This window comes from Lampris incognitus, chromosome 17 (assembly GCF_029633865.1).
Source record: "Lampris incognitus isolate fLamInc1 chromosome 17, fLamInc1.hap2, whole genome shotgun sequence".
NCBI classification, from domain to species: domain Eukaryota; kingdom Metazoa; phylum Chordata; class Actinopteri; order Lampriformes; family Lampridae; genus Lampris; species Lampris incognitus.
Window position 1 is genome coordinate 5,187,763 of NC_079227.1, and position 15,103 is coordinate 5,202,865.

Below are 15,103 nucleotides of genomic sequence, written 5' to 3' on the forward strand. Positions count from 1 at the left end.
ATCCTGTCCTTCTTCGTCACTCCAAGCGAAAATCTTAGCATCTTCATTTCTGCCACCTCCAGCTCCACCTCCTGTCTTTTCATCATTGACACCATCTCCGACCCATGCAACATAGCTGGTCTCACTACCATATTGTAAACCTTCCCTTTAACTCTTGCTGGTACCCTTCTGTCACAAATCACTCCTCTCTTCTCCACCCACTCCACCCTGCCTGCACTCTCTTCTTCACCTTTCTTCTGCACTCCCTCTTACATTGAACTGCTGACCCCAAGTATTTAAACTCATCCACCTGTCCTACTACTACTACTACTACTAGCACTACTGCTACTACTATGTACTAAAACTGTCTACTCCTTGCATCCACTGTCCTCCCTCACATTCACGCATAGGTATTCCATCTTGCTCCTACTGACTTTCATTCTTCTTCTCTCCAGTGCATACCTCCACCTCTCCAGGCTCTCCTCCACCTGCACCCTACTCTCGCTACAGATCACAATGTCATCCGCAAACATCATAGTCCACAGAGACTCCTGCCTGATCTCGTCCGTCAACCTGTCCATCACCATTGCAAACAAGAAAGGGCTCAGAGCCGATCCTTGATGTAATCCCACCTCCACCTTGAACCCACCTGTCATTCCTACCGCACACCTCACCACTGTCACACTTCCCTCATACATATCCTGCACCACTCCTACATACTTCTCTGCAACTCCCGACTTCCTCAAACAATACCACACCTCCTCTCTCGGAACCCTGTCGTATTCTTTCTCTAAATCCACAAAGACACAATGTAACTCCTTCAGACATTCTCTACACTTCTCCATCAACATTCTCAGAGCAAACATCACATCTGTGGTGCTCTTTCATAGCATGAAACATCTCCCTTTACCAGTCATAGTGCCAACATTCAAAGTTCTGACTCTCACCTCCACACTCCTACCCTTTCTCCTCTCCCGCTGCCTCTGGATATGCCTTCCCCCTCTCCTTGTCTTACGCACAAGAAATGGTGATCAGGTCACAGAAAGAAATTAAACAAATAAAATATAACTGCCATTCTTCTTCGAAGATGGATGTTTAAATACTTAGCTTGGCCTCCTAAGCTCTTAAAGTGAGCTCACCATGCAGCTCTAGTCACTGCATGAACGGAATCCGAGGGTAAATTCATTTGCACACGGCTCTCAGCTGCACTGGCCTTTCAAAATAAGCAGCAAAGCTAATTATGTGAAATTTATAAATTAGCATCAGGTTAACTTTCAAATGAAATTTTGAAGATATACCTCAAAAATCTTCAAAATAAAATAACCTGTCCATTTATCAGCCTTGTGTGTTGTGTTCTGAGCATTGCCTTGGTGTCTATATGTATTGCGTGTGTGGTACAGTTTCCTTGTCCTGGCAGTTGATCTAATGTGATGTTACAGTCGGAGCCTGATAAGCAGTGACACAGAACACAACCCCGCTTAGTCAGTATGTGACTTCAGGACAGAGAACACCAGATTAAAGAACAAAAAGACATAAACATGGAGCGTCTGGGTAGCGTAGCGGTCTATTCCGTTGCCTACCAACACGAGGATCGTCAGTTCGAATCCCCGTGTTGCCTCTAGCTTGGTCAGCCATCCCTACAGACACAATTGGTCGTGTCTGCGGGTAGGAAGCCAGATGTGGGTATGTGTCCTGGTTGCTGCACTAGCGCCTCCTCTGGTCGGGCGGGGCGCCTGTTCGGGGCGGGGGTGGGGCGGACTGGGGGAATAGAACGTGACCCTGCCATGCGCTACATCCCCCTGGTGAAACTCCTCACTGTCAGGTGAAAAGAAGCGGCTGGCGACTCCACATGTATCGGAGGAGGCATGTGGTAGTCTGCAGCCCTCCCCACCCCGAGCCCCGACTAAACGGTGCTAGAACAACAAACTCCAGAACAACCTCAGTAAAACGAAGGACCTGATAGTGGACTTCAGGGAGCTGCAGGGGGGAGGAACTGATGGAGAACCCCCATCTACATCAGCGGGGCAGCAGTTGAGAGTCAGCGACTTCAGGTTTGTGACAGAGCGGCTCCGTCACTGATTCCAGGCAGCACACACACACACACACACACACACACACACACACACACACACACACATACACACACACATGCACGCATACACACACACACACACACATGCACGCATGCACACACATACACACACACATGCACGCATACACACACACACACATGCACATACACACAAATGCATGCACACACACACACACGCACGCACACATACACACACGCATGCACACACACAAACACACATGCACACACACACACACATGCACACAAACACAAACACACACACAAACACACACACACACACACACACACACACATTCCCCGCTCCCTTCCATTCTTGCTAAGTCGTTAATAAACCTCGCTATTAACCCTCTTTCCTTCTCCGTTTCAGTGGAGGAGGGGTCTCAAACTCATTACCCGGGGGCCACTTGACAGGTGGTCTTATGGAGGAGGGCCGGTGCAATAGGGATGAAGAAAAAACTGTTCACCTATACAGCCTCCACATCCTTTATTATTATTTCACATTTTTCCAGTTTTCCAGTATTTCTGGATGATAGAAGACACTCACGCTTCTGTTCCTGAACAATATTATTTATTTCTGGGACTCCATCAGCTCTAACAGCACGCTCCCAAAGCCACAATACGTTAAGTTTCACCGACTTTTTATTATCCATCCATCATCCAAACCGCTGACCCTGCTCTCAGGGTGGCGGGATGCTGGAGCCAATCCCAGCAGTCACCGGGCGGCAGGCGGGGAGACACCCTGGACAGGCCGCCAGGCCATCACAGGGCCAGGGCCGGGGCCAGGGCCAGAGCCAGAGCCAGGGCCAGGGCCAGGGCCAGGGCCAGGGCCAGGGCCAGGGCCATCACAGGGCCAGGGCCAGGGCCAGGGCCAGAGCCAGGGCCAGGGCCAGGGCCAGGGCCAGGGCAAGAGCCAGAGCCAGGGCCAGGGCCAGGGCCAGGGCCAGGGCCAGGGCCATCACAGGGCCATCACAGGGCCAGGGCCAGGGCAAGAGCCAGAGCCAGGGCCAGGGCCAGGGCCAGGGCCAGGGCCAGGGCCATCACAGGGCCAGGGCCAGGGCCAGGGCCATCACAGGGCCAGGGCCAGGGCCAGGGCAAGAGCCAGAGCCAGGGCCAGGGCCAGGGCCAGGGCCAGGGCCATCACAGGGCCAGGGCCAGGGCCAGGGCCAGAGCCAGAGCCAGGGCCAGGGCCAGGGCCAGGGCCAGGGCCAGGGCCAGGGCCATCACAGGGCCAGGGCCAGGGCCAGGGCCAGAGCCAGAGCCAGGGCCAGGGCCAGGGCCAGGGCCATCACAGGGCCAGGGCCAGGGCCAGGGCAAGAGCCAGAGCCAGGGCCAGGGCCCCCCCCCCCCCACACACACACACACCTCGGGACAGTTGAGCTGCTGAGACTCAGCACAGGGGAAGTGACATCATCTCAGCCTTCAGAGAGAACATGTGAGCTGCCTCAGCATGAAGTTATAATCAAATTAAACTGTGGAGGTAAACTAATACTATGTCTGCTTATTTTTGGCAGGAGCAGACCAGCGGGCCAGCCCTACAAACACGAATGTCCCTGACTGACTGACTGACTGACTGACTGACTGACTGAGTGAGTGATCCTGACGTCTGACATGACTGGGCCGCTGGATCAGGTGAAGTTACATGATCGGACCACCAAACAGTTCTGGCGATACGTGCTGACACCTCAAGCTTGACACTGAACCTGCCTACTGTGTTCCTGGAGCAAAGCCACCATTCACACGTTGCCACACGGGTAACTGCAATCAGACACAAGGCGAGGGCAAGCTGCACTCGCCCGCACAACTTCATGGGTGTGTTTGTGCTGTAATATCACGACTGCAATATCTTTCCTGACTCGGACCTTGAGACGGGGCAGATAGCGGTCGCGAGTGATGTACAAGTCTTGGTCCTATCGGCGGCCACAATCCATTCTATGCAAATGTGCCTGCCAATACAGAGTGAGTCTGACTTCTCATGAATAAATTAAAAACTAAAATACAATGTTTGCATGAGTATTCAACCCCTTGTGCTCTGAAAGCTGCAAGTTTACACATGTGACAAATTACTCCGAAAACAAACCCAGGTCAACACAGTTGGAGTAAAAACTACACATATTCTGGTTCTAGCTCCACGTTCTAGATAAAGACTGCGTTTAGTAAAGGGTCTCCGGGTAAACGTTTCCCGTTTCAGGCGTTTATTCAGCACAAGTTACCTGGAAAACAATGAGTTTTCTTTCTTTTATTACATCCATCCATCCTTTATCTGAACCGCTCGTCCTGCTCTCCGGGTCGCAGGGACGCTGGAGCCTGTCCCAGCAGTCACTGGGCGGCAGGCAGGGAGACACCCTGGACAGGCCGCCAGACCATCACACAGGGCCCACACACACACACACACACACACACCTTCACACCTAGGGAGTTTAGTACGGCTGATCCACCTGACCTACAGGTCTTTGGACTGTGGGAGGAAACCGGAGCCCCCGGAGGAAACCCACGCAGACACGGGGAGAACATGCAAACTCCACACAGAGGACGACCCGGGGCGACCCCCAAGGTTGGACTACCCCGGGGCTCGAACCCAGGACCTTCTTGTATCCGACCAATTACCCTTACCCCGCTCTTCCGAGCCGTCCCGGTCTCTGCTCCACCCCCTCTGCCGATCCGGGGAGGGCTGCAGACTACCACATGCCTCCTCCCATACATGTGGAGTCACCAGCCTCTTCTTTTCACCTGACAGTGAGGAGTTTCACCAGACAGTGAGGAGTTTCACCGGACAGTGAGGAGTTTCACCAGGGGGACGTAGCCCGTGGGAGGATCACGCTATTCTCCCCAGTCCCACCCCAAGCAGGCGCCCCAACCTAGCGCAGCAACCAGGACACAGACCCACATCCGGCTTCCCACCTGCAGACATGGCCAAATGTGTCTGTAGGGACGCCCGACCAAGCTGGAGGGAACACGGGGATTCGAACCGGCGATCCCCATGTTGGTAGGCAACGGAATGGACCGCTACGCTACGCCCATATCAGCGAATCTTAAAACACTCATCTGAACCAAATATGATAAGAGCTACGCCCACCACGGTCGGCGTCAATCATTTGTTCATCCTGAGGAGAAAGCTCTCAAGGACTTCACGCTTCGCTCTTCATTGAAGTAGCGGACGGTCAAAATTCTAGATCAACCCAGCAGACGAGGCACCTCCCTACAGCGAGGACCACTGCTATCCACGGGATGGCGGAAGGCTGCAGTAGCACAGGATTGACGATAAATAAATCATATATATATATATATATATATATATATATATATATATATATATTCTCAATTAAATCTCTTCTCTTCGTTTTCCCTCTGACTACACACACACGCACACACACTCAAGGACAACTGTACATGTATCACAATGTACGTTCCAGCATAGGACACATAGGACACACTGTAGCATGTCTGTGGTTAATAATTAACCGCAGACATGCACATGCCCTGACCGTGGTCTGAATCTTTAATTGCCTTCAGAACAAGTGTGAACGAGCGCATGAACAGGAGAGGAAGACGGCCGCTAACATGTCCCACCCTACGCAGCACACATACATTAAAATAGATGATCAACCTTTGTGTCGCTGCATGCCAGAAGCCTGCACGGATCGCCCGCTTTAATCTTTAACCGGAGTTTTCCGCGGGAGAATGAATCCATTATGTCCAATAGGAGGCCACCGTGGCTCAAAAACATGCTGGGATAATGTCTGAATAACGGCATTAACGCCACCTTCTGCCAGTCATCCTGATCAAATCCGGAGAGGTCCTGTCAATCAACTGAAGGGTGTAAGCCTGAGTGTTAAGTGTGCTTGTGGTGAGACTTGTGTGTCCTTGTGAGAGTGATGCTGTCCTACACCCCTGTAAGCCCATAATAATGGGCTCTGATTGTGGAATTAGTCTCAATATAGCGAGTCAGTGCGGTGATGAATTCAATTAGGGCCGTCTTGTGAGTGTGCCAGGGGCGCCGGGTGCTGTTAAGGCTAATGGTGTACTAATCCCCCATCCCTGCAAACCTGGCTGGGCCGGGCTTTGATCGGAGCTGCCTTAAACTGTCCCCGAAATGAACAGGTTTAATATTAATGTCAGCCATCTCGGCTGCGGAGGAGATCGGAGACGAGAGGTTAAGACCACATCATGGACTGCGGTAGAGAGGGACGAGGCGGATGTTCACCGTTAACACCATCCTGTCTTTCTAAAGCTTTCAGAGACCAGCTCACAGTTTATAATACGACCCAACATGGCGGACAGTCTTTCAAACCCACCTTGAAACACCAACACAGACGCCGGTGTTCAGTCTGTCGACGAAAACCATTACGAAAAATCTTTGTCGGTCACCAAATAATATGGATAACTGCTAGCCCATAGAGACCAGCAGTTCCGATAACACCGAGGGCGGTCTGGCGGCGGCCTCGCCTGGCGTGGACTGTGTTTTTAGTGTCGTCGTGTGGAGTGCGGGGAGGGGTGTCGAAGGTGTCTGGATCGGCTGGGAGAGCTTGGTCCGCTGCATCCTGTGGGCCCAGGGACCACGGCCCTGCTGGAGCTGCACCCGAGGAGGAAACACCGAGGGCGGTCTGACAGGGCGCGGAAGCGGGGCAGGCTAAGCTAACTGCTAGCACATGCAGACCGGCGGTTCCGACAGTCATCCTGGCTGGCGTTCGCTCTCTTGGACAGTGAATTCTTTCTTTTGGGATATGTTGGATATTGTGTTTTTGTAGTATTTTTTTTTTTGTAGGTTGGATATAGTATGTCTGTTGTTGTAGGTTTTGGATATGTCTTCCTTTCTGTGTTGCACCGCTGCAGGCTGGGGGAAACGGTACTTCGTGTTCCTGATCCCTGAAATGGGGTGTGTGGATGGACGGTGTGTGTCCTGCATCTTAAGTCACTGAGCAGAGTAGAAGTTGTGTCTCAAAGCGACAGTGCGTAATGTTTCTATTAATTTTGCAAACGGGTCTTGATGCTATCTTTGCGCACAGGAAATGATGCTCGCCACGAATCGCACGTTGGTTTTTATCATGCCTCGTAGCGAGCGTCATTTCCTGTGCACGAACGAGGGATCACGTATTGTTCACTGGTACTGCGACAACACTACCCGTGCTGGTCACACCACACTATTTGGGGCGACAGCGGTGTAATTAAGTTGTGTATTGAAGCCCCAAAGTTCTCAAATGTTGTGTACACACTCCAGATCTTTTTCCTTTTTCGAGGGGGATTTTTCTCCCCAATTGTACCCAGCCAGTTACCCCACTCTTCCGAGCTGTCCCGGTCGCTGCTCCACCCCCTCTGCTGATCATCCGGGGAGGGCTGCAGACTACCACATGCCTCCTCCGACACAAGTGGAGTCGCCAGCTGCTTCTTTTCACCTGACAGCGAGGAGTTTCACCGGGGGGACGTAGCGCGTGGGAGGATCACACTATTCTCCCCAGTTCCCCCTCCCTCTCCCCCGATCAGGCGCCCAGCCTGACCAGAGGAGGCGCTAGTGCAGCGACTGGGACATATACCCACATCCAGCTTCCCACCCACAGACACGGCCAATTGTGTCTGTAGGGATGCCCGACCAAGCCGGAGGTAACACAGGGATTCGAACTGCCGATTCCTGTGCTGGCAGGCAATGGAATAGACTGCCGATCAACCAATCAGTCAGTCAAACTTCAATTATGTGGCACATGTTGTACACAACAAAGGAGAGATATTAACCTGACTGGCAAAAGAAGAGAGTATATTTGTGTAGAGCGAGTGTACCAACACTGGTTAGGGTTAAGGAGCAGTGAATGTGTGTGTGTGTGTGTGTGGTAAGACCTCACAGACCAGGACCACCGAATATCATTACCTGCCTTCTTGAACCTGTCCATCAGGCTGTGTCTGACTTGCATCTGCATGTTGAAGTAATTGTCCTCCTCATCGGGGGTCTTCAGGTACAGCGGAACATGCTGGAACACCAGGATGTGTTTGGGTTTGGGGTCCTGAGAGAAAACAGATGTGATTAATGGACAAAGAGATGACTGTTGATTGATTGCTGATGCCTAAACAGAACAGGAATTTCACTCATGACGTCATTCTGACGGTGACACAATCTGGACTCCTGAGTCACAGCAAAGAAACACTTCAGCATCCTAAACACACACAGTCTGTTTTGAAAAGTCTACGACTCGCCAACTTTGCACCGTTTGGTCATTTCTCTTTCATCTAGCTAACTGGCCTTAATGAATGCTGCTTGGTCCTTCCGAGAGCGTGCGTTGTCCAGGATAGGGCTCGTTATGTTCTACGGACAGCTGTATCTTCCCACACCGCTTCCAGTGTGGGAAGATGGCGGCGCGAATTCCCGTTTGCAGTGGCCTCACTCAGTATCGTCCATGCAGTGTCTTTGTCCTCATCTGTGTTTAAGTTTGTGTCTTCATTTGATGGCTGGGAGAGCTGGCGTTGGATTGCATCTTGTGGGCCCAGAGACCACGACCCTGCCGGAGCTGCACCCAAAGAGGTAACACCGAGGGCGGTCTGATAGGACGCGGAAGTGAGGCTGGCTAAGCTAACTGCTAGCCCATGCAGACCAGCAGTTCCGACAGTCATCCTGGCTGGCGTTTGTTCTCCTGGACAGTGGAATTTTGGGACTGTGTTGCACTGAGTGGACTGTGTTGTTAACCCTTTGTGTTTTTTCTCTCTCTGTTTTTGTATGTTTTTGGTGGTGTCGTTTTTGTCTTTTGTGTCACACTGCTGTGGGCTGGGGCAAACAGAATTTCGTTTGTGTATGCAAGTACATGAAAGAAATGACAATAAATTGTTCCTGATCCCTGGATGATTCAGGCCCATGACTAATACACCTATGAAGAACTGTGCTCCGATCAGCTGTGGTCGTGTCTGCCGCCTGCGGCTGAATATGTACAGTATGGATCAATTCTTGTCAGAAGTGCCCTGGCCTGGTCAAGTCAAATGAAATTACTACAAGGTGAGAAGACTGCCGCCATTTGAAAGGTAAATTGAAAAACTTGAAAGGTAAATTGAAAAACTGAAAAAAACAACCTCTGGAGGACTTCCGGTTTGGGGAACACGTGAGAGAGGAAGCATAACCGCAGGCTCTCCCACTAATTTCTTTCAATTCTTACTTTTCCACCATCCCAGATAGTTCTGAAGTAGAGTCGTGAACGGCTTACTGTCTTTTAACACCCCAGCATGATGCCAACACACCATAAATGATCAAAACAAGACGAACCAGACGACATGCCTGCAGGTAGCGGCTCCTCCGAGACGGGCATCGTCAGCATGCTAGCAGACCTCAGGGCAGACAGTAAGACGAGCTTCGCGGTCCTGGAGGCAAAATTGGACAAAATGCAGTCTGCGGTGCCGGAACATGGCCAACGCATCGAGTCTTTGGACTCAAACGCCAACCTCCAGGACCAGCTCATCAGTAGACTGGAGGAACGATGTGAGGCTCTAGCCGCAAGCAACGCTAGGCTAATGGCGAAAACGGTGGATTTGGACGGACGGAGCCGCGGAAACGACATCAGAATCATCAGCCTCCCTGAATCTATTGAGGGGCCAAGACCCACTGAATTCTTTTCCCAACTCCTGGTCGAACTCCTGGGCGAACAGATTCTCTCGCCACCACCGGAACTGGACCGAGCACACAGGGCACTCGTCGCTAAACGGAGCGAGGCCGCGGCCTGGGATTATTCGACTACACCGCTACCAGACCAGATTATCAGGGAGACTCGCACACGGCGGGGTAAACTACAATGTCGTGGCTCAACGGTACAGATTATCGAGGATTACACCCCAGTGGTGCTGCAGCAACGAGTGTGGTACCGACAAGTCATGTCGAAGCTGTACGGTTTAGGCCTCAAGCCATCCCTGCTTCATCCAGCTCGCTCACAAATCACACTTCAAAACGGGGCCAGACAACGGCTCTCCTGCCCGAGGAAGCAGAACCTCTCCCGGCTGGCGACCGGCAGAGAGGAAGCGCTGATCTCCAACTCCTGGACACCTGACCAACGTTAGGCTGAGTACGGTTAATCCAGTCTTCAACACGTTCAGACCCTTTTCTCTTACTTTTGCTACATGATGTTTTGGAGAGGAGGGGGTTTCCCCCTTGTGTGTGTGTGTGTGTGTGTCTGTGTGTACATGTTTAGCTATCCTTATGTGGACCAAATGTCCTCATTAGGATAGAAAAACCTGAAAGCACCTACCTTCTGTGGACATTTCAGAGGTCCTCACAAGTAAAAGGGTCTATTTTAGGGTTAGGAGTTGGTTTTAGGGTTAGGGTTAGAATTAGGGATAGGTTAAGGGTTAGGGTTAGAATTAGGGATAGGTTAAGGGTTAGGGTAAGGGTTAGGGTTAGGTTAAGGTTAAGGTTAGGTTAAGGTTAGGGCTAGGGTTAGGCATGTAGTTTGCATGGTGAAGGTTAGGGTTAAGGGCTAGGAAATTATGTAGTCAATGAGGGGTCCTCATAAGGATAGTGAAACGTGTGTGTGTGTGTGTATTCTTGTGGGTTGTGCTTGAATATAGGCTGGTAGTGTTGGTGGCACTGACTGGCTGACGTTGAATAGGTTGGCATAACTGCTCCTGATATGTGTAGTTTATAACAGATACCCTCAGAAGGTTTTATAGATATTGATTACAGTTAAAGGTGGGTTTTTTTTCCTTTCTTTTTTAAATATCCAGTGCCATATACCTTGAGTGGACTACTGTTGCTTGATTTTCTTACCCAGAAGTTTATGAATCTATAATCCAATTTACTCATTTGTCATTATTTATTGGTCTGTTGTTTTTTTCCTGGTTCTATTGTTTTTTTATTGTCTTTCTTATATCTGTGTTTTATTTGTTTGTTCGGTAACACTTTAGTATGGGGAACGTAGTCACCATTAATTAGGTGCTTATTAGCATGCAAATTAGCAACATATTGGCTCTTCATTGGCCTTTACGTACTCATTAATGCCTTATTCTGCATGGCCTTATTATACAACCAGTAAGCCATTAACTATGAGTTGTCCCTCTATAACCTCAGAAGTATTGCTTATTAGTAGTACCATCTCAATATGCTTTGCTTAGTGTGGCCTTTATAAGGTGGTAGTACCACAAGAAGAGTTATTCTCCCTTACTAACACTTAATGAATATGGTCTGTTCTTACATAACAACACACACAACTACAAGTGTTCATAGTGTTAAATTACTGTAAATTAAGTTTTTGTTACTTAGAATATGTTCCCCATACTAAAGTGACATCTTGATCATTACTAATTCACTAGTAATTAAGTTTTTTTATGTTCCCCATACTAAAGTGTTACCGTTTGTTCTTTCATCGTGTGTGTGTGTGTGTGTGTGTGTGTGTGTGTGTGTGTGTGTGTGTGTGTGTGTGTAAGTGCTCTATGTATTTGACCCGTGGATTTCCTTTTTTCTTTTTTTTTTACTTTTATTCCATTTTGCAATGGAATTAGTGTTAGAAGTCACACACTGTACATAACATTACAGTCATTTAGCCGATGCTTTTATCCAAAGCGACTTACATTAAGTGCATCATTTAACGTAGGACGTCAGGAGAGCTATTAGTCATCAGGGGTCACAAGTGCATCTTCAGTCTAAACAAGCATCTAAGCGCAAAACCAGTGCTAAAGTAAAAGCGCAAGAAAGAGGTTTTTTTTAAATGAGTGAATACAATAAGTGCTAAGAGCAAGTAATAATTTAACACATAAATGGCATAACAAATACCTGGTGCTACCCAGAAGCTGACAGTCTAAATGTGATAGCTAATGCCATCTAGAGAGCGTTAAGTAATCAAATGGAGAAAGGGAAAAATACAATGGCCGGAACTAAGGACAGTAACGTTAGCTAATGAATGAATGAGAATTAATTACTCACTGTACAACATAGATTTCGTTCACAACTGTTTATTTCTATTGTTAGCCATGGCTGGTATTGGGGAGGTGGGGAGGCCGAGGGCGAGAGGGGGATGGGACACGGGGATGGGGGTGATCGATCTGGGAGCAGTCGGCCTGGGAGGTGGGGGGTGGGACGGCGTGGGGAAGCCGAAGTTATGTGTGGGGGAGGACCTCTTTGTCTGTTCTTTTCTTTGTTAAAAAAACCTACATTGACTATGTCGCTTATATTTTGCCATATTGTTTTCAAGTGGCTCATTTTTCCTGTTTTTGGTCTCTTGCATCCTGAGTCAGGTCAAACGTCTCCGAAGTCGTGGGATATATCATGGCAAACGTGACCGATGTGGTGGGCGGGTGGTAAGGATCATTTCATTAAACACTGGTGGGTTAAATTCCTCGGTTAAACGAACAAAAATTCTGACACATTAAAAACCTAAGCGCAGACATAATGTTTATTCAGGAGATACAATTGTGCAACCCTGACCAAGAGAAGCTGAAAAGGCCTTGGATTGGACAGATTTTCCACTCTAAATTTAAGTTGAAAATGAGGGGCACTGCCATATTGATTTGAAAAAATGTAAATTTTACACTTAAGGATGTAGTCATAGATTCGAATTCCTCACTATACTCTATCTTGATGCCCCGTTAAAACTTAGCGAGATAAAAGAAGCAATGCAGTCTATGCAAAGTGGTAAATCCCTGGGACCAGACGGATTCCCGGTTGAATTCTATAACAAGTTTTCAGACCAACTAGCCCCATTGCTATTAGAAATGTTCAGTGAGTTGCACTTTCTTTGGAATTACAAAGACCAAGATCCCTAAGCTTTAACACCAGTTTAGATGGTACAATGGTATTAAATGTAGAGCTACAGGGGAGTCCGGGTAGCGTAGCGGTCTATTCCGTTGCCTACCAACACGGTGATCGCTGGTTCGAATCCCTGTGTTACCTCCACCTTGGTTGGGCGTCCCTACAGACACAGTTATCTGTGGGTGGGAAGCCGGAAGTGGGTATGTGTCCTGGTCGCTGCACTAGCGCCTCCTCTGGTCAGTCGGGGCGCCTATTTAGAGAGGAGGGAGAACTGGGGGGGAATAGTGTGATTCTCCCACGCGCTACGTCCCCCTGGTGAAACTCCTCACTGTCAGGTGAAAAGAAGCGGCTGGTGACTCCACATGTATCGGAGGAGGCATGTGGTAGTCTGCAGCCCTCCCCGGATCAGCAGAGGGGGTGGAGCAGAGACTGGGACAGCTCGGGAAGAGTGGAGTAATTGGCCAGATACAATTGGGGAGAAAAGGGGGGAGGGGGTCAAAAATAAAAGTAGAGGTATAGTCCCGGTGTTTTAAGACACAGCATCTTCCACAGATCTATAAGCAAACTGTAGCGGATCAAGGCCGGCAGGAGTGTTACGATTTATGTATGTCTTAACACACACACACACACACACACACACACACACACACACAAACAGATCACCAAAGGTAAAATCTCACCGTGAGGGAAGGGGAGGAGGCTCTCTGTAGCTGCTCCTCCAGCCAAACATCCTGAGCCTCCTTCAGTTGCGGGCAGGCCGAGGAGTCACAAAACAACTGGGAGTTGAGAACCAGGCACAGCACTCCACCCACCTGGGACACCAGGAGACAGGAACCAAGGAGATGTGGCATACATTAGTGACGCAGACTTTATGTGTGAGTGTGTGTGTGTCTTGGGCTCCTTATGGTTTTGAATTTCAACTGAAAGGTCTGGGTGACCAGAACATGTAGATAGATAGATGGATGGATGGATGGACGGACGGACAGATGGATGGATGGATGGATGGATGGATGGATGGATGGATGGATGGATGGATGGATGGATGGACGGACGGACAGACGGATGGATGGATGGACGGACGGACAGATGGATGGATGGATGGATGGATGGATGGATGGATGGACGGACGGACGGACGGACGGACGGACGGACGGATGGATGGATGGATGGATGGATGGACGGACGGATGGATGGATGGATGGATGGATGGATGGACGGACGGACGGATAGATGGAGGGGTTTTTGGCATGAAAAAGAAATACAAAGCTGAAGCAAAGTAAGTTTTTCTCTCTCATCCCAATCACACACAACTTGTAGATGAAAGCTCCCTGTGTGCTTGGCATGTGTTCCTGGATATACACACACACACAAACACATACACACATACACACAAACACACACACGGGCTTACCCAGAAGCTGAAGTAGTCGTCCCCCCAGGTGGCGCAGTACTTCTCCACGGTGCAGGGGGTCGGGGTGTTACCCAGGTCATGGTTCCCACTGACAAACACCAGCGGTATGGAGGCATCGGTCCCCCGCAGCGCCTCCTTCAAGTCCACCTCCTGACGCGCCCTGAACGGGGTGTCTGGGGGAAAAGAGGGAGAGAAACCGAGAGAGAGAGAGAGAGAGAGAGAGAGAAGGTTATTGATGTGGAAACGAAAACACGTCGGACAATCTACTCTACAGCTCTGCCACCTTTTCAGAGATGAAGAATAGCGTTTCGATCTAAACATCCGCGAACAACACAGCAAAGCAAAAGCATCACCGCTGACAACCCGCCTCATCAGACGCGTCAGCCTGATGAGGTCTGCAGACATAAGCTGTGTTGTCTGCTGCACGGCACCGATACTACCATCCAGATGTACCCAGCCCGTTCAAAGGTGCTACTGTACCAGTACGACCACGGATGTGTAGACTCGCTAGCCCTTGGCTGACGGGGCTAACGGGTCCGACCCTTTAGTTGACTGGTTAGCATAGTTGCCAATGGTGCGGGGTCGATTCCCGCCTGCCCCATGAATTCCCGCTACACTATGTACAATTCTACCTGAATCCCGATCCTGGTCAGCAATGGTAACAACATCAACAAATCAAACTACTTCAAATAGTAAAGGCAGTACATATGGAATGGGTGCCAGGATCTTTCATTCTGGGAGTCTCTCAGGTGAGATTAGTCTATATTGGTGTAGCCAAGTCATAAACCATACTTCGTATAGGCAGTGTCACTTCAAAAACAGGCGCTGCTCCTTTAAGCGAGAGGCCCCTAATGATGATGCCATTCCTGCGTGCCACATCTGGGATAGCAAATCACGACTCGATGGTTCCAAGAGCAAA

The 15,103-nt window shown here is 49.7% G+C and overlaps 1 protein-coding gene across 1 annotated transcript in view; it reads right to left on the reverse strand.

Moving 5' to 3' along the window:
• cpped1 (calcineurin-like phosphoesterase domain containing 1) overlaps positions 1-15,103 on the reverse strand; it is a 91,938-nt gene that overhangs the window by 23,141 nt on the left and 53,694 nt on the right. The window contains exons 3-5 of the mRNA XM_056297673.1: positions 14,185-14,357; positions 13,454-13,585; positions 7,929-8,061 (exon numbers count right to left, since the gene is read on the reverse strand). Of these exons, the coding sequence (XP_056153648.1) occupies positions 7,929-8,061; positions 13,454-13,585; positions 14,185-14,357 (438 nt within the window). The remainder of the gene's footprint in view (positions 1-7,928; positions 8,062-13,453; positions 13,586-14,184; positions 14,358-15,103) is intronic.